Here is a 23785-nt window from a genome sequence, read left to right as displayed (position 1 = left end):
AAAAAAGCAAAGACACTACATTTCAATGTGCCATTCTGGAGCCTATAAATAGAGTTACTTCTATTAATGATGAATGTGAGTGATTATTGGTTTGTGGGAGAAGGACAGAGTAGCATCGATCGCTGTTCTCCGCTGCAGGGTTCATCCGGAGTGTGCGCCAAGCCCGGAGACTTTGTTGTCGTTAGTGTCCGCAGCGTGAAAAGAAGCGCGCATGAGGAGGACGTCCTGTCGACTCTCCTGGAGGGCAGCAGCGATGCCAGAGACGCCTATATAAGAGCTTCCAAGATGCCAGTGATCGGTCAGTCGTGCTCTTGCGCTTTTCAACACCTCGCCTCAGCCTGCACGGTGCAACTTCTGCTCCGCTGCCACATGCAGACTCACGCTTTCCAAAGCGAAATCGTAGTAATCTAGCGGATTTTTTTCCCCCACTCTCTCTCTCTCCCTGCTGCTTCGTCAGCCAAGGCGGATTTCAACCACTTGAACTTTGTAAGAGAAGCTCCGTGGAGCGCACAGGATGCTCCAGAGGGCAGGCAGCGTGCTGAACGCTGAGCAGTGAGCGCGCCTGTCCGGGAGCGACTCCACGTGAAGTTGTGAGCATGAGAAAAAGAGATCAAACGGGATTTTCTCTCGGTTAGGGTCAGCAAGCAGGTAGCCGACACTCTGGCATGGACAATGGATACCTTGAGCCTGTCAGTGAACGCGGTGTCCTACACTGTGGCACCTGTGCTCTCCACCGATGACCCGTTCAATGGACCCATCCAGAACATCGAGCAGTGGAACTTCACCATCCTGGCCGTTGTCATGTTTGTAGTCACCTCGCTGTCTCTGACTGAAAACTTCCTCGTCATGTTTATCACTTTCAAGTTCAAGCAGCTCAGACAGCCCCTGAATTACATTATAGTTAATCTGGCCATCGCTGACTTTCTGGTCTCCCTCACCGGTGGAGTAATAAGTTTCCTGACTAACGCCAGGGGGTATTTCTTCCTTGGGAAGTGGGCTTGCATCCTGGAGGGGTTTGCTGTTACTTTTTTCGGTAGGTTTACTCTCTTTTCATTTTTTTTTTATATTGCAGGGATGCAAAAATGAAGCTTCTGTAGTGTCCCTGTTGGAGGTTATTTTTTTTATAGCCAACTTATATTGCAAAGATAAAGCATGACTGAAAAAGTCTCCACATGAGATTCTAAGAGTGACTTTAACAGCTGTTCCTACTATTGGGCATCTGGGAGAGACATAAAAGAAAGATTTAATGGCTTGTAGAATGTTGCCACAATAAAAAAAAGTTGGCAGACATATCAGATTGCAGTTTGCTGTCAGGAGTTTTGCCCAGTTCTTTTGAGTAGTTTTATTTTGAAAAGCATGTTTTTGTAAAATAAGAGTCAGAGTAAACTGATGACTTGCTACAGTGATATGGGGATAACTCAAGCAATACCTTATGGACAGTAAGGGCAGAGCACACTAAGCGCATTACATTACTGACATAACGGGGATTTTTACATAGTTTTTAGGTGTTTGTAAAGAAAATGTACCTCTCTGACAAACTGCAAGTTATTATGTTAAAATTTAATTCTAGTTTTTTAAAAGTGCAATCTGCACCATGGAGCATTTGGTAAACTAAAACAGAAGGATTTGGGATAATAGACATTAGTTTTTTGCAAAGTGAAACCCAATCTGTCAAGGAAACAGTGAAAGAAGTCATTGCAGTGTTTACTGGTGCTATTTTTTGAATAGTGCACCTGCATGATATTTGCTTTTCAGCCGCTTTATGTGTATGAAAACAGACAGCAGGATCAGTAGCAGAAGCCCACGGTGGGTCTTGAATTTAAAAGCCACGCTCACAGCAGATGTCGGCGGCAGTGTGGCACAGGAACTCTCCTCACACACTGCGGTGCATGACTCGCCATAAGTAGGTTAGCGGCACCGTGACTGCCAATAATGTTTAACGAAGTCAATTTGTTTGGTGGTCTCAAGTTGAGTGTGGAAGTACCCAAAGTGGATCATAGACATCTGGAGAGCAGTCTGTTGTACATGAACTCAAGAGAAAAGAGAATACTTGATCAATTCACACAAAGCCTCTCTACTGGATTTAACAAGGGTTTGTGTGATCCCGTCTCGGACTAACTTACAGAGGAGTGTGACAGGAAGTAAGAGGATGTCTTTGTCACATCTTGTCAAACTGCCAGACTGAATGCTGGTGGGAAAAAAAATCATATCTAAGGAATTCCTAGGATCTTATATGCATACTAGCAAATTACTATCACATGAAACGGTTTAACTTGTGGAGCTTTAATGAGACAGCTTTGGTCCTTATTATAAGTTACATTATCCTGAACGGACACTTGCCAGAACTGCATCCCACTGTGTGTTCGCTGAAGTCACATATTCCCAGGACAGAGACCGTAGGTGCTGATAATGATGCTTAACAGCTACAGGGACTGGGTGATTGGGTGCGGTGATGCACTGAATTACCACCCAAAACAGCACCATTATTACTGATTAGGAAGTGTATGAAAACAAATAACTTGGGGGGACAAAGTGTTCCAGCACATGGCAACATAAAAATAGATTTTGTTCCTCGGATGTGAAGCTGGCCAGCCGCTAAAACAAACCATCTGACATAACAGATTATAACTGAGGAAGCCGGGCTGATGTATAATCAATAGGCCGCTGAGGCGAGACTTACATGAAAAGCCTCTCTAATTTTTGTCTTGACAGCTGTTGCGGTGACTGACAGCTGTTTTGTTCCCTTCACATGTGTGTGAATGCGTGCGAGTAAAAAAATCAGAAAGTCGTTAATTTAGAGCCAGCTCTTCCACTTGAGCAGGAGAGATGCTCCAATTAATAATCTGCTCAGGGTAGGTAGTGTTTTTCTGTTTGGGTCTATATTTAGCTTTTCTTTGTACGTCCACCTGCGCTTTACAGATAAATACGTGAAATTTTAATAGGTAAAAGCAGGCGGGATACTTTCCTAGAAAAAAAAAAAACATCCCTTTGATGGTCAGTTTCAGACTTTAAAAAGCAACAAAACCAACACTGAGGGCAGTGGTGTTAATTTTATGTGTGAACTCACATACATTCAGAGGCTGTTGTTTAAATGTGTGTGTGATAATTGAACAGCCCGGTCTCCACCTGTCTCTTTTGTCCTCTCCAGTGAGTCTCGCAGGCAGGCACAAAGACTACCTGACTGGGGAGAGATAGGTAATTAACCGGAGTCTCTGAGAGTGACTTATTACCACAATTAAAGTCTGTCTTTTTTTAGCCCATTAGGATGCAGCCTAATGCAGCCTCCCTGGATCATTAAACTATTTCTAGCAACAGCACAGCCACTTTTACCTCTGCAGCCGTGCAGAGTTGGGGTATTTTGTATATTTTCTGAGAAATGTGGTTACACTAAAGGGGAACGTCTTGGCCAAGAGTTCCCAATTGAAAAGGTTCCAAAAGTGTGGATCTACTAGAAACTAATGATTCTGTTAGGGATCTAATAAAGAAGCAAAAACACGAGTTATGAGCTCAAATACTGTAATATTCTTCAAAATAATAGGGTGTTGTTACCGTGTCAAATAGATGTAAGACCCAGAGGTTTGATTTTTGTAGTTATTAAAAGCAAATTTCGCCACTTGGTGTGTGTGTTTTCTGCCTGCTGAGCTCCTCCACGCTGACCTCCTGCTGCCTGCTACAGGGATCGTGGCGCTCTGGTCTCTGGCTGTTCTGTCCTTCGAGCGGTTCTTTGTGATCTGCCGGCCGCTGGGGAACATCCGACTGCAACCGAAGCATGCGATCCTGGGTTTGCTGTTCGTCTGGACCTTCTCCTTCATCTGGACCTTCCCTCCGGTGCTGGGATGGAACAGATACACCGTCAGCAAGATCGGAACCACCTGTGAGCCTGACTGGTGAGAAATGAGTGTTTTTTTTATTATCGATGAAAGAAAGAAAGATTTATTCCCGTTTAAACTGTTGTAAAAACTGAGAAAAAATAGTCTCAAAAGCTTATTTTCCTCACTGAATCCTAAGTGCGGACTTTATTGTTGCAGGTTCTTACCTGAGAAATTAGCCCAATAAAACCTGGAGACAGGTTTGTGGATTATTGATTGCAAGTGGGGAATTGTTTCTGAAGAGACAAGTTGCTGTGGGAGTATCTCAGATGTGATTTTTTTTTGTGCTTGGATCAGCACAGTTTAAAATATATTCACTCCCACCACACTGAGGTGGCAGCACAAGTTTCAGATCATAATATCTCAAGACAATGACATGAAACCATCTGCATAGCTGGCGAGTAGGGAGTGAGAAAATACTTGTTTGTAATCTGAGTGAAGTGACCCTTTAACACTGAAGCCTGTTGCTTATTATTTCAGCTCACATCATGCGCCGGTGCACAGAAAATAGATGGATTTGGTTAATATTAATAAACAGTGGTTTGTGAGTCACAGCTGCAGCCTACTGTTTTGACCACTTGGGGGCAGCACAAGAAGCTGTGAAACACCACTGAGATATTATCATCTTATAAAGCTGATATTACTAATATGATTAAATACTTACACATCCAGCAGATTCACATCAACATCAGAGCATGAGCATGCATTTGGATTTGTGTTTCTGGCCACCTTATGAATGAAAGTTCAGAATCCACTGTCCTTTTAGCTCTGTTTTGGTCCCGAGGGGTCTTCACCTGCTAAATGCTCCACTATGTTCACCAGCTAGTCTCCATCTGTGTCTGTCTGCTGTGTTTGCTGCTGGGCAGATAATGTAATGCAAGCTGTTTAAAGGCCTGACTGGATAGTCAAAAAGAACATTTCACATATCCACAGTGTCGCTCTTTCTGTCTGCAATTTCAGAAATCATTGCTTTCCGAGGACAAAAGATGTCACATTTACCATTCGTGTATATGCGGTTGCTCATTAGTGATACAAATCAAATGAATAAATAATGAAATATGACTAGTAAAAATGCAATCTGTAGTTTAATTCCAGTGAACGGTATCTTTAATTACGCTCAATTCAAGTCCTTTTCAGATATCAGATTCAGCTGAATATCAGATATCTGTAAATTTGTCAGAAGTTATGGCAAGTGGGAGGCGCTTGGTTTTCAGACATACGCTGTGATTGTAACTGCATCTTACAAACTCTTTCACCATCATATCAGTGCCTTCTACTTAATTCAAACCACAAGTTTTATATGAATGATGCTCTGTTTCTCCACAAACTACTTGCTGTGAGCTTTTTCTATTTCAAGCATTTTCTAATGATGTTATCCACCGCAGGAGTCACTAATATTTTGATTAGACAAAACCTAATTACAGATCTCTGAATGTGTTTCTGACATTCTAGACATGTGAAATAATAATAATAAAAAGGTTTAATTCTTAGCTATTAGATGTTAAAATGTCTCGGCATAGGTAATGTACTGTGAGTGTATCCAACCCTTTTTCTCCCTGAAAAGAGTTGCTGCTTAAAATGAAGCTAAAGGAGATGTGAGACTGAATCAACACAGTCTCAACAATGAGCTTAAAGAGACGAAAACACTGTAGAGTGAAAATTCTCAGAAACCTGATTTCTTGGTAAAACATATTTATGGCTGAAAATAGATCATGAGACTAATTAGGTATTGCACTTTCTAACAACCTCTTGCCTTTCTCAAAGGCCCCACAGTGGCGTTGATGACATTTCAACCTGTTTGTCTGGGGATTTAACCAACAAACTTCTGGTAATGAGCTCACTTTACTTTGTCACTATAAAACTGCAGCCACTGTGTCACATTTCTTTGAATTGCCCCTAGGGGATAAATAAAGTTATTTGAATTGAACTGAAAAAATAACCTTGTGCTACCTCAGTAGTTCTACCTAAACTTTAACCTGGAAATCACCCCATCGTTCTTGTTTTTCTGATCACACACCTTGCACACTAACTGATGAAGCTCACAGACATTCTAAACTCAGCCCCCGTGGCTCAGACCTACGTTGCCGCTTCAGACACATTAGCTCACGTTGTGCTAATGCGTCTTGTGGAAAAAGTCAAGAAACAGGTCCTCGCTGACCCTGTCCCTCAGGGTGCTATCAGGGTAATGTTGTTTAGCCGCTTTGATCAAAGGCGTGGCGATATAAGGCTGAGTGTTTGCCTCCAGCCCTGTTGGAGAACCATTGCTTGGATGAAGCGCAGGGAGAACGAATGGTTCAGACAATACAATTAGGAGATCACCTTATGGAAATCCACAGCACATAGATGACCCGATCCACCTCTGGCTGCACACAGCACGAGCTCTGTCAGAAAACATTTGGTTACCAGCAGGAACTCGACCGGCGAAGGTGTCTGAGGTCCAGACTGTTGCCACGCGCACAGCCTGATGCATTTTAAAAGCCTCATTTATGTGCATCTTTTTACGACTGTATAGAAGTAGAAATTCAGCACTGGCAGGCTTTCGAATGTTAGAAAAGCATAAAAGCAAAGGTTTTGAGGGGCTGTGCAGGAGAAGCTGGTGTCAGTGAATTGTCAGTCGGTGGCTGCGCCCTTGGTGAGAGGTCTGGATACTATCTACCACCTGTACGCTGCTGACTTTCTCTCAAATCCCTTCTTGTGCTCTGGTGTTGTGTAAGAGATTTATTATAAAGACACACACAGATGGAGGTTGTCAGCTCAAATCCCTGGACCTGCTGGGGAAATCTGCACGTGTACAGCATACGAGCAACCATTTAGCCTGCGCTCATTAAAGCGCCATTATCATGTTTTGGAAGGTCGGCTCGTTTGCTCAGTTTGCTTGCTAAGCGAAGACACTGGCACACTTTATGTAGTTTTCTTTGTGCACTTTTCATTTTTATATCTTTAAAATGCTCTAAGGATACAAGATGCTGCCATCTATAATGAATCCCTGTGTGCTGCATGGTGCTGAAAACACACTGTGTTGGACTCTATCAGTTGTTACAGTAATACAATACACTTGCCTTGGACAAGATTGTTGCCACTCCTGAAGTCTGGATGTTCTGACTCACTACTCACATTATCGCTTGTTGGCTAAAATACTACTACGGGTCTGGAACATAATGCAAATTACACAATTTAAATTGATTAAGGTAGCTGACAATCTACACTAATCATTGCAAGTGAGAACCCATGAACATGAAATATAGCTAGAAGAAACTCACATTAACGTTACTGTGATAACGCTGTGTGTTACCTTGCAGCATGGTAGTCATTTTTGTGCTTTGTCCCAGGTGTTTTTTTTTTTTTTGCTGCTTCTTGTCTATTATTCAGTTGGAGTGAATAAATGTAAGCATATTAGTTAAGTAGGGTTGCAAGGTGGCTCGGTGGTTGTCACCGTCGCCTCGCAGCTAAAAGATCACGTTCACATCCTGGTTAGGACACCAGGAGTCTTTCTACGTGGAGTTTGCATGTTCTCTCCAGACTCTCCGGCTTCCTACCACACAGTCTGGAAACATGCTGAGGTTAATTGGTGATTCTAAATTGTCTGTAGGTGTGGATGTGTGTGTGCTTGGTTGTCTGTCTCTAAGTGTGGCCCTGCGATAGACTGTCCAACCTGCCTTCGCCCTGAGTCATCTGGGATAGACTCCAGCCCCCCGCGACCCTAGTGAGGATTAAGCGGTGTATAGATGATGGATGGATGGATGGACAGTAGTAAAGTAACATTAGCTACTATTACTGTCACAAATATAATGCTACAAGTTGCTGCATATTTGCAGTTCAAGTACACAGACTGACCAAGCAGCTAAATGACCTTATAATGAGAAATTTGGGCTGTTGAGGATATTATTTTATCAACCAGAAACGTGTAGGATATTACTTGTCAAAAAAGTTGTCAATAAAGACAACATTAAACTAGATGATTTCCATTTAAATTACCATGGAACTGATCTGTCGACTACAGTGGGAATACATTTTCTCTGTTTGTCTCTCAGCAACATTATGCAGAAATGACTATTTACTGGATGTTACCACAGCTTTATGAGAATGTGTGAACTTTGTTAGCCCAGAATGAGTGACAAGGTCTCTGGCTCTGCCTTGTCGCCCTGAGACAAATCTTTACCAATCTATGCCAAAAGGGGACCAGTTGGGCCTGCAGTTTGAGGCCTACACTCATAGAACTGTATTTACGTCTAGTAACTGCTATTTCTATTTAATATGTGTTTTGTCCTGGGCTTTATTATTGGTTCTCACCAAAGATGAAGGCCTTTATGGATAAATGTACTCCAACCTTGACCCATCAAAAAAACAAGAAGGAAGCCTTTGCCCACTGCTCAAGGCATTATCCTTAGTCCCAAGGTTCCATACTATACCAAAGAGAACCCACCTCTGTGGCACCAGTTTACGTCAAACAATACCCCAAACACCAAATGAGACCCTGTACCTGATTCATGTGCCTGAAGTATGAATGTAGTGAGGTGGAAGTAGAAGACCAAGACACATCATTAAACAGGTTCAGGACCAAAGTCGCAACAGCCCTGGTCCAAGACTTCAAAGATGGAACATCTTTTTCGTAGACTCTTGATTTGGTTTGCTTGTAGACGTCCTACGACACAGAAGGGCAGCAGGTTGTTGTGTTGGCCCTACTGGGTGGCTGAGTGAAAGAGGGAGAAGAGATGTTTCATACAGGACCCCGGTGTTAAGTGCTACCTGCTGGTACTTTTTTATGTATCAACGCCGAGCCTTGAATGGGGTAATGAAGTGCAAATCTCACCAGAGGGTGGAGCATGTGCAAAATAAAACTACCAAATTTCATGAGACTTGCTGGAGAAGAAGAATTCATTAAATTTAGGTGTGGATTTTGATTTAGCTGCATTTTTAGATTGATTTTTTTTTCTGCCACAGTTTTACTTGCATATCCAAACGTATATTCAGTACTTTCCCCTGTTTCTGTTGCAAACCCCCTCTTGGTGTGAGACCTCTGCTTTCAGACTTTGGCCAAACTAATCTCACAACAAATAAGAGGCCTCACAGAACAGCGGTGCATTTTCCAAATTACTGAGCCAACACTCATCTACTAATATCACAAAGCACCTTAAATGTACACTCTTCAGTTTCACTACTCTTACAAACTGAAACGACTATAGAAATAGATTATTCTTCAAATATTCTGCATTGAGACTCACCAGTAGTAAATGTATCTGGGCTTCTTTCACAAGATGTTAACGGAGCTGACGTTTGGTTTGCTGCTTCCAGTTGTCTGTAGGAGTCTTTCCTCTGATTGTATTACATATCTGCTGCATCAGACAGCAGAAGGATACATACGAGCATGTCCAATGCAAGAGTGCATTTAGGCACATGGCACAGCAGTATTACGTTCATTAATTACTTTGAAATAAGATTGGTCAGAATCAAATGACATTATGTACTTTTCTTCATTTCCAACAACTAAGCTGTCACACATGGAGTCACAGTTGATAAGTTACAGTTAAATATATTGCAGTAAGAATGATCTGAAACATCATGTTGTTGTTTTTTTTCATTTGAAACTTTCACCACAGGATGTTTGCAGCAGTTGCATTATTGTATGTGTGGATGCATTCCCTTTACTATATAGAATATAACCTCTTGAAATATTTAGGAAGTTGCCGTAATTTGTGAAATTATCATCAAGTAAACAGAATTTTCAGTGTGTCGGAAATCAAAAATGGATTCAAACTTTCTCCCCTCCAATGCACTGCAGCATCTCTACTCCATCCTCTTTCCAACTGCTAGCTCAAAGTTGGCAACCCTGTTCACATTGTGAAGTCCTCCAGTGGTAGGATCAAAAAAGATCTTCTAAGAAACTCCAACTGTGAAGCGGTAATGTGCCCCCCACTGTAAATGAGGAGATTCACTCTGACAGTCAGGCAGGCTGCTGGTGAAGAGGAGAACACCAGCTGGCGGTGGGAAGACAGATTCCTTTAGCTAATTTGATTTTTGGGATTGTTTGACAGAATTGTCTGTACCGGTGCATGGAATTCACCTCATCGGAACTGACAGTTTGGCTGGCGACAGCTCTCATGGAGATGATTTAAATGCTGCCTGCCTGATAAGCAGAAGTGGCTCATTAAGTTACTGAATCTCAAATTACTTTGGCCTCCTGCCCTGTAGATGGAGCTACTGGGAGAACGGGATGCTTCATTTAGTTCTGTGCATCAAGCGAGCAACTAGGCTCATCTCGTTTCTCTGTTTTGAGCCTCCTCGTCTCCTCTGTCCTCTGGAGGAGCTTTGACCAAGGACACACAGGTGTTTCCTCGATGCATCCTTTGCAGAAATGGGTGTGAAAGAGGAGCACACAGCTGGGATATACGAACCATTGTGGGAGCAGGAATCATTATTATATACGTCATCCTTTGTGTTGAACACTTTTGTCTGCCTCCTTTATGCTTCGTGGCGCGAGTGTGTGTGTTCAATAAAACATCAAAATGTATGACATCCATATGTTCTCGTCACATTATGCCACGCTGTGAATTGAATTATAAGTAGATGTATTCTGTAAGTTGTCATGAATACTGCTCTGCTCAACCGACGGAGATCATAAAATACAACAGTAGGCTGTAACAAAGCCACGGACAGACGACAAAGCTGCGCCGCATGTCATGTTTAATTGAGTTAAAATGATGAGGCGAGGATGTCTCAATACGTTACATAGCTATTGCTTCAACTCCTTTCCTCTTCCAGTCCTACCACACTAGGAAAGGAGGCAAGGAGAGGAATTGAGAATGTAAAAACTTGGAAATTAAGTTAAATTTATTTAACTTTTTATTTTAACAAAAACATGTATTTCAGTTTATAAAGTAAGCGACAAGTTAAGGAGAAATGCTGCTAGTGACCAGTTAATCCGTCGGCCAGGAACGGAACAAACTGAGCGACATCTTTTGGCTGCACATCTACAGCAGCGATCAGAGAAACACACCAGAGATCACAAATAAATGGTGCATGACTGTCCATAAGGGTGCAGTTTTAAGAAAAATGAGCACGCTCATGTCCTGCCTTCAGGGAAACTGACTGAAGGGAGGAAGTCTGAATGATTCAGGGGACCCACAGCTGCACATGGCTGCACCCTGGAACACTACAGATATGTACATCTTCAGGGGCTAAAGTGCTGTAGAGCCCAGAGTGGCTGGCAGTGTGCTTTCACAGTGATTTTGTTTTGCCGATATACCGAACAGATCCTTCACAAGTCTACTGTTTTGTAACCACAGCATCACTCCGCCTATTTGCGTCAATGATTTCTTTATTTTTTTGTTTTTTCTTGCAACTTTTATGAAGTAAGCAAACGTTTTAGCATCACGAGCTGGTGTTTTCCTTCTGTTACATGCCAGTAAATTAATGAGGAATGAGGTGTGAATTGCAGCATCACAATGTGAGCTCAGCCACACTTCCCTCGTTCAGCAAGGATTAAGATGCATGCATGCAAATATAAAACACACACACACACACACACACAAACTGCTCTGTCTGCCAGGTATTTCCCCAGACATTAATCTGGAGCTTGTTTCATTTGAAGATGGTCGCTGTTCTCATGGAGATGACATAATTAGACTAAATTAGTGCCCTCTGGGCCCCTAATTGAGTCACAGAGATTTGTCTCAGCTGTGAAATTTCTCTTTTAACTGAAGCTCAAATGAGATGCACAACTGTTGTCTTTCTCTTGAGTCAGATAAAAGCCTCTGAATGTCAAAATGACATTTCACAGACAGCTCATAGCTGTGATGATGATGGGATCGTTAACCATTTTGTTCTTAAAGGGACACTGAGGTGTTCTCAAACGTATCTGTTGCAAAATCAGTCAAGACGTGTAAATAACAGTTTCGTAATGGCGCCTAACTGAATGTCTCCACCTTTCTTGTCCATCTATTAAACAGGTATTCAACCAACATCACAGATCACAGCTACATCATCACTTTCTTCACCACCTGTTTCATTTTGCCTCTTGGAGTGATATTCTTCTGCTACGGGAGGCTCCTCCGGAAGCTCAGAAAGGTCAGATCTTTCACAACACACACTCGTTTATGAAATCTGCTTTATAAGACAGTGACAATTTGCTATCCTAAGTTTCTGATTTCACGCACCGTTGTCCTTCTGTCAAGATTTAGTGACGGAAACTTAAAAGTGAGCAGCAGAGACCTGCAGGGAGAATGAAGGAAATAGGACAGCAGCAGTGTGCTAATGGGAGGATTAATCATAGCGATGATGACTCACTAAGTTAGTGTAGGTGATTTAATTTGGGGTTCAATTACAGGGAATATTATGCATTAATAGTAATAGTTATAATAATAGTAATCATAAAAGTGAAAAGTGTTATTTGGCTAAAATTTTTTGCTCACTTTATGGTCTTTTTTTTTTCTTTTGCAGTTTCTGGCCGTTTATTGCTCCCATCCAACATTTTTCTAAGTGCCCCCCAGGTGTTACCCATAATAGAAAATTATGGGGATTTTGACACCTTTAATTGCTTTCCATACTTGTCTTCTGCCTGCAGTTCAGCAAAGTTCATCCAGAAACAGAACGCAGCAGCTCGACTTCTTACTGGTTTATCAGACAACAGCACATCATTTCAGTCCTGGCGTCTCTCTATTAGCTCTCTGTTTGTTTTAGAATTGATTGTGTTGATGATTTGAAGTGATCTGGGTCTGACCCTTATCTATAGACCAGAATAGTTGACACCAAATAAATGCGCTGAAGCCTTAGATCAGGGGTGTCAAACTCTGGCCCGCTTTGTAATTATATTTGGCCCGCTAGACAATACCAAATGACTACTACAGCTGCCCCCGGTATTATACTGTACAGCGCATTCACCGCTAATACTACAAATCCCACAATGCCCTGTTGTTGTTTTGGCGCATCAATCAGGACAGGACCCAGAAACTCGCTCTCCACTGTGACAGTAGGCATAGCGACTTCACACTACAACTGTGCCATTGATGTGTTTTTTTATTTATAATTTGATTTTGCATGTCTCCACTATTAAGTTATATATAATGTTTGGTAATAAGCGTTGCTTGTTCCATATTCAATGTTAAAGCAAAATTTGTTTCGGTCCATATTAAAAGGTTCATTTGTTCAATGTTGGCCCGCGACGTTGTTCAGGTTTTAAATTTTGGCCCACTGTGTTTTTGAGATTGACACCCCCGCCTTAGATCCCCAGGTGAGGCCCTTCTGGCTGTTATAAAGCTGAGGCTTGCCTTTGAGGCTTTAGGAATCAGTAACTTCTTCTCAATCACTTAATTGTCACTGATTTGCTTTTGATGTTGTGACATCATCTTTTGTATTGCTTATTATTGTTTATTTTTGTGTGTATTATTATTGACATACTGTGTTTTGTATTTTTGTGCCTCTTGTTTTCCACTTTCAACTTTATCTTAGTTTTACCGAAGTTGCTTTGTTTGGCCAACTTCACAGCGTCATGGGTGTCCTGCTTTGTTTTCTCCATTAAAACACATTTCTTTTTCATATTGCTTTATAAATGGCAAATAAAAAGTTATTATTACTGATGGCACACAGAGGAACCGTTGAGTAAATTAAGATTTTCTGTCTCTGCCAGGTCTCTCACGGTCGTCTGGCCACCGCCAGGAAGCCCGAGCGGCAGGTGACCCGTATGGTGGTGGTGATGATCGTGGCCTTCATGGTGGGCTGGACGCCATACGCCGCCTTCTCCATACTGGTCACAGCTTATCCAACCATCGAACTGGATCCCCGGCTGGCTTCCATCCCCGCCTTCTTTTCCAAGACGGCTGCTGTCTACAACCCAATCATCTACGTCTTCATGAACAAACAGGTACTATTTCTTTTAGAGCCAGTGGACCACATTGTGGCTTCAGAACACTTCTTGATTTGGCCTTTTTCAGTCAGTAGCTGAACTCCTCCTTGGGGACACATCAGCGCTTGTATGCTGCAAATGAAAGCTGCTTTAGAATACCGGGATGTTTTTTTTTTTCTGTTGTTGTTGGGTGTTAGCCTGTCTCTCAATAATGCATGCTGGATGAATAAATGAAAAGTGAAATCCAGAGAGTACAATTGTCCGTGTGTGGCTCTGCTAAAAAATACATTAGCCTCCTACAGTATTCTTGTGGGGCTTGCGGTTGTGAGAGCGGCTGTGCTGACAATTTTTCACGCCATTTGCTTTGTTAAATTTTACATCGTGCTGCCTAGCTTTGTTTTCACAGTGTATGTGAGGAACACACTCTTTGGGTGATCATCATGGACTGGACAAATATCAACTGCTGCCTTTAGGACAGAGTGATAAAGTTCACTTTTTTAACATATCGTATATAATTTTCAGTTAAAATGCTCATTCGTATGTTTCTGTATTTTAAGTTTTGGCACTTTTCCCTGTACACAGTCATACTTTACTCGGTACTTTTTCAGTGTCGTGAGCTGACACTTGCCTCCTGCAGTGATTTAAATAAGTAGATTTTTTGACAATTAAATGGCAAATGTAACGTTCTAACAGGATTCTTAATGAAGGCTGTAGTTCAGGCAGCTGCAGCTAAATACATCAGACAGTGATAACAGTCCAAACAGAAAATGTTGGGTATGAAGTGGCGCCATAAGAGCCAATTGTATCTCGAGACCACATCCTAATGAGCATGTAAAGATAAAACATAGCAAGATGGATGCATATTATAGTTTCTGCATTGCTCATGCTGTGTAAACCTTCTCTTTTCTAGTACTTTAATAAACATGCTTAGAAGAAGATCATGTGGAATCAGAATGTAGCTGCAGATGACATATTTATCAGGAAGCATGTTAGTGCATTGTATACCTAGCATTACGTTATTTCCCCATCTACAATGTAAAGCAGAAGTGAGTACAGCCTTATGAAGGTGTCAGTTAACTGTGAAATGATTCAAAACTCTATCAAGTTGAACCGTAGTATATTTGCTCTTGTGTAAAATTAGAAACAGTACAGTCGTGACTCGATAATCCGACCCTTAACAATCCGAAAAACTTGCTATCTGACAGGTTTTTAGGAAAAACGAACAGAACCCATTAGAAACAGCCTTAACATACTGACAGCCTTGGATTCCGACTACGACATGACATTTTATGTCGCAAATAAGGATAACGGCGTGTTATCTGACTGAACAATCCCACAGATTGGCTACGTTCAGACTGCAGGACTTAATGTTCAATTCAGATTTTTTTGTAAAATACGATTTTTTTGCGAGTTCGTTCACGTTTCCAGTTCAATGCGACTTGGATGTGATCTGCTGTGTGAACTTCATACGACCCAAAAGTGTCCCACATGCACAGAAGAGGACACAACGACGTCACACGCAGCGGCGTGCTCAGTGTTTGCGGAGTAAACATGGATGGTAACAGTGGAGTGTATCTGCCACTCCCCCGCCGCCGCCACCGATGGTGGAAACACAACTGTGACCACTAACTAAAGCGGCATCAGCAGCCAAGTACTGTCTGTGCGTTCCGGCCACTTCCACCCCGTTGAAGCGCTCCCCCGGTTGGAAGTGGCCGGAACGTGCACAAGCGCACCAGTCAATTAGGCGTGAAATCCAGCGATGCGTAGTTTTCTAACAATACACTAGTTAATATAACAACCATAAACAATAAATATTAACAACAAATTGCCCTTCAAGCATTAAGCCCTCCTTGTATCTCGACCTCCGTCTTGACAATCCGACAGCCTTGCTATCCGACATAAAAAGGTTTTACATTTAGTGTCAGATTATCGAGTCACGACTGTATTTCAGTATTTCATGTTGCTCTAACTTTCTCTTTAAAACACCCCAAAGGCGTTCTATTAGATTCAAGTCAGGCTTCATACTTTGTCAGCTCATAGTTTGCACTCGGTTCTTCTGTAGAAACTCTTTTGTGACTTTGTCTGTGTGCTTTGGATGGTTGTCATGCTGGAATATCCCTCTTTTGCCAAGTTTCTTCAGACTGGGAGTCATCCTGTCAGTCAGTATGGCGGCATATCCACAGACATTTATGGTGCCGTCTATAAATCTACACGATACCTTTTGCACTCATGCAGCCGCATGTCGTCAAACTCTGCTTGGTCTCGTCTAAACCAAGAATGTTCTCCCAGCATTAATCGGGCTTCTTTTCATGTTCTTTAGCAAAGTTTAGTCTTGCAGTTTTGCAGTATTTTTCTTTAATGCTGTCCATAGAGGCTGACGTTATGAACCGTCCTTCACACTGAGCTGTGACTGAAAAATAGATAGGCAAGTGCTTCAGACTGGCACAGGGGTTGTCAAATGGAAATCAGAGTTTCTGAGTTAGGTAATGCATCAAGTTCACTGTCCATGCACTCATTTTAGGCCACTGCAGCTCTAATTAGTGGCACTATGACTCATTCTCCTGATTACTGCTGACTCTGCGTTTTCACATTTTTTTATTGGGTCACTTTTATCTTTTTCCATCTTTGTGTGTCTCCTCTCTTGTTTGCAAGAGAAAATAGAGAAAGAGAAGCGATGCAAATGAATCTTTTGACATGTAGGTGATATTGCACAGGGGTGGACTCACTTCTATTGAATACAGTGGATAAGATGTTTACACAAGAGTTTAAGGCTACAGATTAAGTGGGAAGTCAAAGCCTTTCTTGTCATGTTCATCAGCCTTCACACACTGCACTGCACGCAAGTTTTTTCAGTGGCGACTAAGCTGCGCTAGAACATTTTGTGGAAAAGCTAAAGTGCAAATTGTATGAGTTTCTGAAAACTTCATCAAGCAAAGTTGGCATGATGTCGCAGTCAGAGTCTTCAGAGCCAGCCTGTTCACCAGATGGACTCCTCGCTACTATGGGAGTTGTGTGAATGTTTCATGTGTCACGTTGCAGGTGACAGTAGCACAGTTCTACCTTCAACAAAATAGTTCCCGTGGGCAGAAACAGAGCTCACTGTGCTCTTAAGCAAAACACTGATACCCTTCAGGGCTGACTGCCAATACAGTGGTGGACTCACCAGCTTCACTTCTCGTGTATCTCTGGTAAACACGAGCGAGCTGTGTCCAGTTTGTCACATCAGCTGTCTTTAGCTCACACGGCATCACACTTTATATAATACTGAAGCCTCCTAAAGTTTTTTAACAACTTTTTCATGTTAACATGCACGCCGCTCCATTTGCACAGTGCACCATTGTTTTTCTGTAGGAGTCTTTACCGTGCTGCCGCTGTAGTGAACATTAAACCTGTCAAGGCTGGTTACGGCAAACAAGATCAAATGACTTGAGACTTGACTACATTACAATTTAAAGCGATTTATTTTTAGAAAAGGAGAATAGAAGCCCTACTGGATCGGTCTCTTGCCGGGGAACTGCATGTTTATCTGATTGCTCCAATTCTGAGCTGTTCAGAGTGGTCCGCCGGTGTCTCCAAAACGACCTCGACTTGACATAAATAACAGCTATTACGCAGGTTCAGGTTTGAGTGGAACTCCTGCTGCTTCAGCCAAACTGCTGGAGCTTATATGAGTCAGCTGATATTGAGTGCTTGACCGGGATATCCTCCTCTCTTTGTCTATGTGTTACATAACAAGGTGAGGTGAAGCAGGGTCTCATGGGATTTCCGTGATGCATGACTACTGCTGCTTCTGGTTTCAGAGGGAAACTGCCTCCACTGTAGTCAGAGCTGAAATAGGCTAAAATAACTTTCTAAGCCATTTCACATGGGGCTTTAAACAAGCTTTGATATTTGCTTGATCATAAGGAAAGGCAATGTGGAGATCAAAAAACAAAGCAAGTAAGAAAACTAAGACTGGACTGTTTTGACGCCTTGGGCCTTGAATTAAATGGAAATCTAATGTTCAGGTTCTCTATTCAGACATGTAGAGTGTGGTTCTTAGTACCTGACAGTTTCGGCGACAACGCTCGCCTTCTTCAGAGATGACAACTGACAGCGAGTGACGTGTCAGCCGGCAGATTTTGACGGCCGGCACCTGCGGCACGCTCAGCAGAGCCGCCAGATCCGCCGGGCAAGCCACGCCCACGCCGAAATAGTGTGTCGTGGTGAGCCCAACAGACCGGACCGCCCCGCCAGGCGCGCCGCTCTCCCCCGCCGGTTACTTTTTCTGGAGCAGGGAGTCCCAAGCAGTTGTTTTTATTGCTAAAAACATTAAAGCAAAAATGGAATCAAGCAGCAAAAGCATGATTAAAAACAAAAACAAACACAAAAACATTAGAAGATTCTTTCATTTTGTGAGATAAAGTGAAAAATCTAACAAGTGGCCTGTAGGTTCACAACTTTTCAACATGGCTGCGGCTCCACATAAACGATCATTGTTGAGCTTGCACTGTAGGGACAGCTTTACGAGAAGTGATGATGCTGAAGAGCTCAATAATGCTTTACAGGCCTTTTATATCCCAAACCTCCATTTCATAAACACTCCAGTGACTCTGACCTGATGACTGTGGTTGAAATGTTCAAAGCAGAACAGCACATATGGGCTGAAAGCACTGCAACCTTAACCTCTGTGTCCTTGAGTATTTCACACAAGAAAAAATGTATAATGTGTGCTTTTTACGTACTAAGTAGGTATGTAATGGAATCCAAATGACTGATATATTTTTAGAAAGCTACGGGATTCAGCTGTATTCACAGGAAAAGTCCGCCCATAGATGGTAGATGGCACAGCTTTGTCCTGTATCTCAACTACAACCAAGCTGGATACGGTGAGCCTAAAGAGCTGCTGTACCAGGAATTAGTCAAAGACCGTGAAAACATATACGACAGTCAGTGGTCTGTGGAATGAAGCATTGGCAGAAATGTTTCTATTATGCACCTTAATTCAGTTTTTACTGAAGTATACTGATGAGCCACAACATTAAAACCACCTGCCTTATATTGTTGAGGCCAAAACAGCTGTTGTGTGATGTTTGGCACCAGAACTCTGGCCACAGATCCTTTGAGTCCTGTGAGTTTCAGGGTGAGGCCTCCATGGATCAGACTTCATTTCAGTGATGCTTTATCAGATGGGGTTATTGGGGTTTAGAGGCCAAGTCAGTGTTGTGGGCTCTTTGTTATGTTCCTCAAGCTGTTGCTGAGCAGTTTTTGTGCCGTGGCAGAGAGTGCTGTTGCCATGAGGAGGTCTGTTTAGTCTGCAACAATGTTCAAGTAACGTCCACATGAATGTCATAACCCCATGTTTCCCAGCAGAACACTGAATTGTAACGAGGTGATTAGTGTTAATCATTCCTCTGTCACTGGTTTTAATGCTGTGGCTCAATCATGTATGTGCCCAAAATGAATTTTAAAGCTGCACTGTATCTGCATTTCTGTATCATCTGTTGGGAAATTGACTAAAACGATGATGTAATCATTTGGTTTTATGACCCAGAACTTTACATCTTCAGCTCACTGTCATTAACATCATCTACAGCCGCAGCAGGCAGCTGTTTTAATCAAACTTCTGATGAACCAGCTCGATGCTACATGTCCCAGTTTGTGAGCCGGACCACTCTATATGCTACTCTAGTGACATAGTGTCCCCTTTACAACCCTTTTGAATTTAACTGCCTTAAAGAAGCAAATGAAAACATCTGCTGTAGCTGTTCAGAGTAAATGTGTTTCAGGCGATTCATTCTGCCATTAAGATGACATTTCATGACCTTATTCTCACTGCAGGAGTGTTTTAAAATCTTCTGTTTTGTTGGAGGGAAGTGTTATACAACTATTAGACATAAGAGGCTTAACAGCACGTTATAGGTCCCAGAGTGAACAGGCATAGACTGCAGCACTGCAATAACAGCAGCCGTCTGCTTTGTCATGACATCAGAGGGAGGCAGAGGTCTTATTGCCACATTTTGAGCAACACTGCTGCTTTGGGGGGAGCAGTTAAGAGGCTTGCGTGTCAAATTAGACAGGTCATTAAGGGTCAGGAATCATGAGTTCTCTCCTGAGGGCTTCACAGAGTGGGAGCTCCAGCACTGGGAAAGGTCAATTACTGTTTTTAGATTTAAAGTAATGTGGGAACCAATGTTTGTGGGGCTATTAGTGATGACCGGCTGAAAACGGCTGCGTTCTTGGAAAGAGTCAACACTGATGGAGCGTCATTGTCAATGCCATTGTGTGTCTGTGTGCGTGTCTGTGTGTGCGTGTGTGTGTCTGAGACGGCAATACAGGCCATCTTGTACACTGTGTAATACAGTGGGCGATTATTAGCAGCACAAACATTTTGCTCAGTGCAGAGACAAGGATTATAAGCACTTTGTTAAAAATGTGTCTGTGCCGAGGCCAAAAAAATGACAATTCAGACTGACATTTTATTGTCTTGCTGAGAGTTAGATGAGCCAGGAGCTTAGCATAAAGACTGGAAACAAAGGGAAAAGCTTCCTCTCGCTTAATGAAGTTACAAGCATGTCTTAATAACTGGCACGATAAACATATCTGTATACAGAAGCCATAAGGTCACGTTATATTAATGACCAGCGTGATTTGCTGTCTGTATTCTTGTGCTCGTCATATGTTTGTTTCTTGGCATTATTATGCGAGGTAAATGCTGTTTTTTGGGTCATCTGGTGTTCGTTGTATTGGGCTTCTGTTTTGTTTGTTTGTTTGTTTGTTTTTTAAGTATCTGTTACGTTGGATGAGGAGCCGGCGGAATCCTGGCTTCTGCTGTGCCTTTTCGTCTCAAAGACAACTTGTACTTGTGCTTTGAAGAACAACACAAACATTTTTTAATATTTGTTTGTGTACACATGAACCAAATGCAAAATGAGCAGTTAAGGCCAATTCATGCTTTCTGCACCTGCAAGGGTCGGCGTCCATTCTAGCGCGATCCATGCTATCGGTGCTGCCATTCGCTGACTATGATGCCAGGAAAACTCAAAACAAATGCTTATTTAGTTTAGTGTATAAGGAGCTTTTCAATCATCCACAACTTTATCATTATCAGAGCTGTAAATAAAGTAGTCCTAGCCGGACTCTGGAGAGGCTTTAATTTGTACGTGCTTTTCCCTGACAGCACCCAAACATGTTCTGTACACTTCAAGAATAATCACACTGACATGGTGCTACCAGCTGCTATCTTCCGTAAAGTCACAGTCAGCCTTTCAGAAACATCCACAGAAGCTCTTTGCATTTTTCTGTGTTCGATATGAGGGGCAATGCGCCTGACAGATGCGTATCTATTATAGCATGAATAGGACTGCACGCTTGTCTATTGTCCTCTTTCAGAGTCTGCATCGATCTGCACAGGGGGATGTGGAAGCCATGAATTGGCCTTTAGAGGTCTTAGTGCTTCACTACAGAGCCACACTAGCAGTTTCCCACTGCTTCCAGTCTTTAAGCTAAGCTAAGCAGACAGACAAAAAATAGCTTCATTTGTACACAAAGGGCAGCTGGTAGTGAAGCAGAAACAGAAGATAAAAACCCAGAGCACATGAACACATGATTGAAAAAGGAAAGAACAGTTAATATGAGGAGTTATTCTTCTGGTAACACTGAAAGCCCTAAAAACAAACAAAAAATGTTCAACAAAATGACATATCTAATAAAATGGCTTAGATAGAACTTTTGCATTAATTACTATGTAAGAGTCTATAAATATGCGTGAAAGCTTCTTTCTCTATTTCCACTCAGCGTTCCACCACTTGCTTGCAACTCGAGCACAAATGCTCACCTTTGACTCTTAATGATGATCCGGAAAGCAATAAGTGAATGGGTTCAGTTCTATAGGTTTGTTCTGTATAAAATCCTACAAAAGTCTGACACCATGTTTTTCATAATAATAATAATAATAATGATTGATCTGGTTTATATAGCGCTTTTCTAGGCACTCAAAGGCGCTTTACACTGTCAATTATTCATTCACACACATTCATTCTGGTGTGATTATAGCCTATAGACTGACAGAGACTGTCATTGGTACACCGCAGCTATAAGGCAGAAATTTAAAACAACTTTTAATACATTTTAAACAGTTTGATAACACAAATAAAACATAAATGAAATGTATTTCATTATGTGTTTTGTAAGTGGATTGAGCTTCCTGAATTTTTGGGCTAATGTCACCTTTACCTCACAATTTATTTTCTAATTCAGTTTCTGTTGCATTGTTCCTTTAAGTTTATGTTTGTTAAATATGTTCCATGAAGTTGAATTGCAAATGATTTTGATCAAGCTAACTACTTTCACTTCTTTTGTTTCTGTCCAGTTCAGGAAGTGCCTAATCCAGCACTTTACCGGAAAGGGGACCATCCCAGAGAGCAACCTGAATCAGACTTCAGGGCGACCTGGACTTACTTCCGAGAGTCAAACGGGAGAAATGTCAGCCATTGCAGCTCGCATCCCTGTGGGCGGCACGGTGTCGCCCAGATCCGACGATTCTCCGACCGACTGCGGCTCATTCGCTCAGCTTCCCATCCCAGAGAACAAAGTGTGTCCAATGTAACAGTAAACCTCATCCAATAGGTGTTCTCTTTCCCCGAGAGTGCATATTAATCTTCTGTAATCGACGTACAGTGTGTTTCAGAAACTCTTTGGACGTCTTTGATGGTTTGTCAGTTTCTTGGGGAGATGGAGAGTGCAGTGTGAACTTCAAAAGGGTTTTCAGAGTTCAGGATTCGGGAAGAGTAATTAAGGACAGACACAAAGCCTGAAAAAAAGTTTTGTGGTCCAGCATGTTTCAGTAGGTTGTTCAATATTGGATTAAAAAAGCCCAGTGAAGGGGACAAGAAAGAAATGTAGCGAGCGAAATGCTCAGAGCTTCGCCCAGTAGATATCCTGTAAATATGTGCTTGCAGACACTCGTCCGTCCCGTTGTTCAAGAATGTCTTGGATGTTCTCTCGACCATCATCGCGCGTCTGCTCGTGTGTCACATTAGAGGGCACTTGATTTAACTTTAGAGCGTCTGCCTTCATATCCCAATGAAAAAGGGAATGCAAAAAAACACAAACCTTGACATCAGTTAGTTGAGGGCTAGCCAGTGTTTTTTTTTTTTTTTTCAAATACCACAATGCATCCAGCCTTTCATCTCGTCCTCGCCCTCTCCTTTGAAGCCCCGTGATGATGCCTGCAGAGAAAGCATTGTTTTTCTATGCTGTTTCAGTATTTGCTTTGGCAGCGAGCTTCATTCATCTCTGCTCGTCAAAAAGGACGGAGTCTTCTGAATTTGGATATTTTTGCTTTAGCGTATCCCGCGTAGACTTGTTTAGGTCGGCGCTTTCATCTTTAGTGAAGATGGTCAATGGGACTTAGAAATGCCGGTCTCCTGTTGTCTTTGTTGCAGATGTAGGAGGACTATATATTTATGAAGTGCCAGCAGGAGATCAACAAACACACAAACATTCACGCAACTACATTCGATGCATAATACACGCACCTCACACGCATAGATATACACTCAGACTGCGGTTCACTGCCTGTTTTGTGATAAACTCTTTATAGGCACTGTGAAGATGACACAATGCACCAATAAGTATCACTAGCACAAGAGTGGCTCTGCTAATTAGCCATGTACAAAAGCAATGACTATCCCCATCACAAGCACAGGTCAACAGCAATATTAAAGCTAAATACTGTCACACATTTGAGCACTTCAGCATTAGCTACAGTAGATGTAGCAGTGAGTGTAAAAATGTCTTCTTACTTGACTTCGTGGTGCATGTTTGTTTACTATTACTGGTATTTGTCGAAACACTGTCGTGTGCTGCACAGTGATTCACTACGTTTAAAACAAAAAAAAGAAAAAGTAATACAGTATGGTATCTGTTTTGCAAATGTACCGATTGTGTGTTCCAGTCATGTTCAGCCAGTCTGGTAGCATGGTAACATCCAGCATTTCTAAGCATCTGTGCCAAATTATTTGTGACGCCTCGATATAATCGTCATAACAGCGTGGAGAGCAAACTATGTCACAGCAGTATTACCCAGAAATAAGAA

The 23785-nt window shown here is 42.1% G+C and overlaps 1 protein-coding gene across 1 annotated transcript; it reads left to right on the top strand.

Moving 5' to 3' along the window:
* Window positions 1-609: 609 nt before the first annotated feature.
* valopa (vertebrate ancient long opsin a) lies at window positions 610-22294 on the top strand. Its single transcript, XM_008299375.1, has 5 exons — window positions 610-1033; window positions 3677-3887; window positions 11816-11933; window positions 13492-13725; window positions 22058-22294. The coding sequence occupies exons 1-5, from the start codon at window positions 673-675 to the stop codon at window positions 22292-22294; spliced, it is 1161 nt and encodes a 386-aa protein (XP_008297597.1). The 5' UTR covers window positions 610-672.
* The last annotated feature ends 1491 nt before the right edge of the window (window positions 22295-23785 follow it).

The sequence above is a fragment of the Stegastes partitus genome, unplaced genomic scaffold (assembly GCF_000690725.1).
Source record: "Stegastes partitus isolate 25-593 unplaced genomic scaffold, Stegastes_partitus-1.0.2 Scaffold1409, whole genome shotgun sequence".
Lineage (NCBI taxonomy): Eukaryota > Metazoa > Chordata > Actinopteri > Pomacentridae > Stegastes > Stegastes partitus.
The sequence above is the reverse complement of the archived record's forward strand: the minus strand, read 5'-3'. Positions and strand labels throughout refer to the sequence as shown.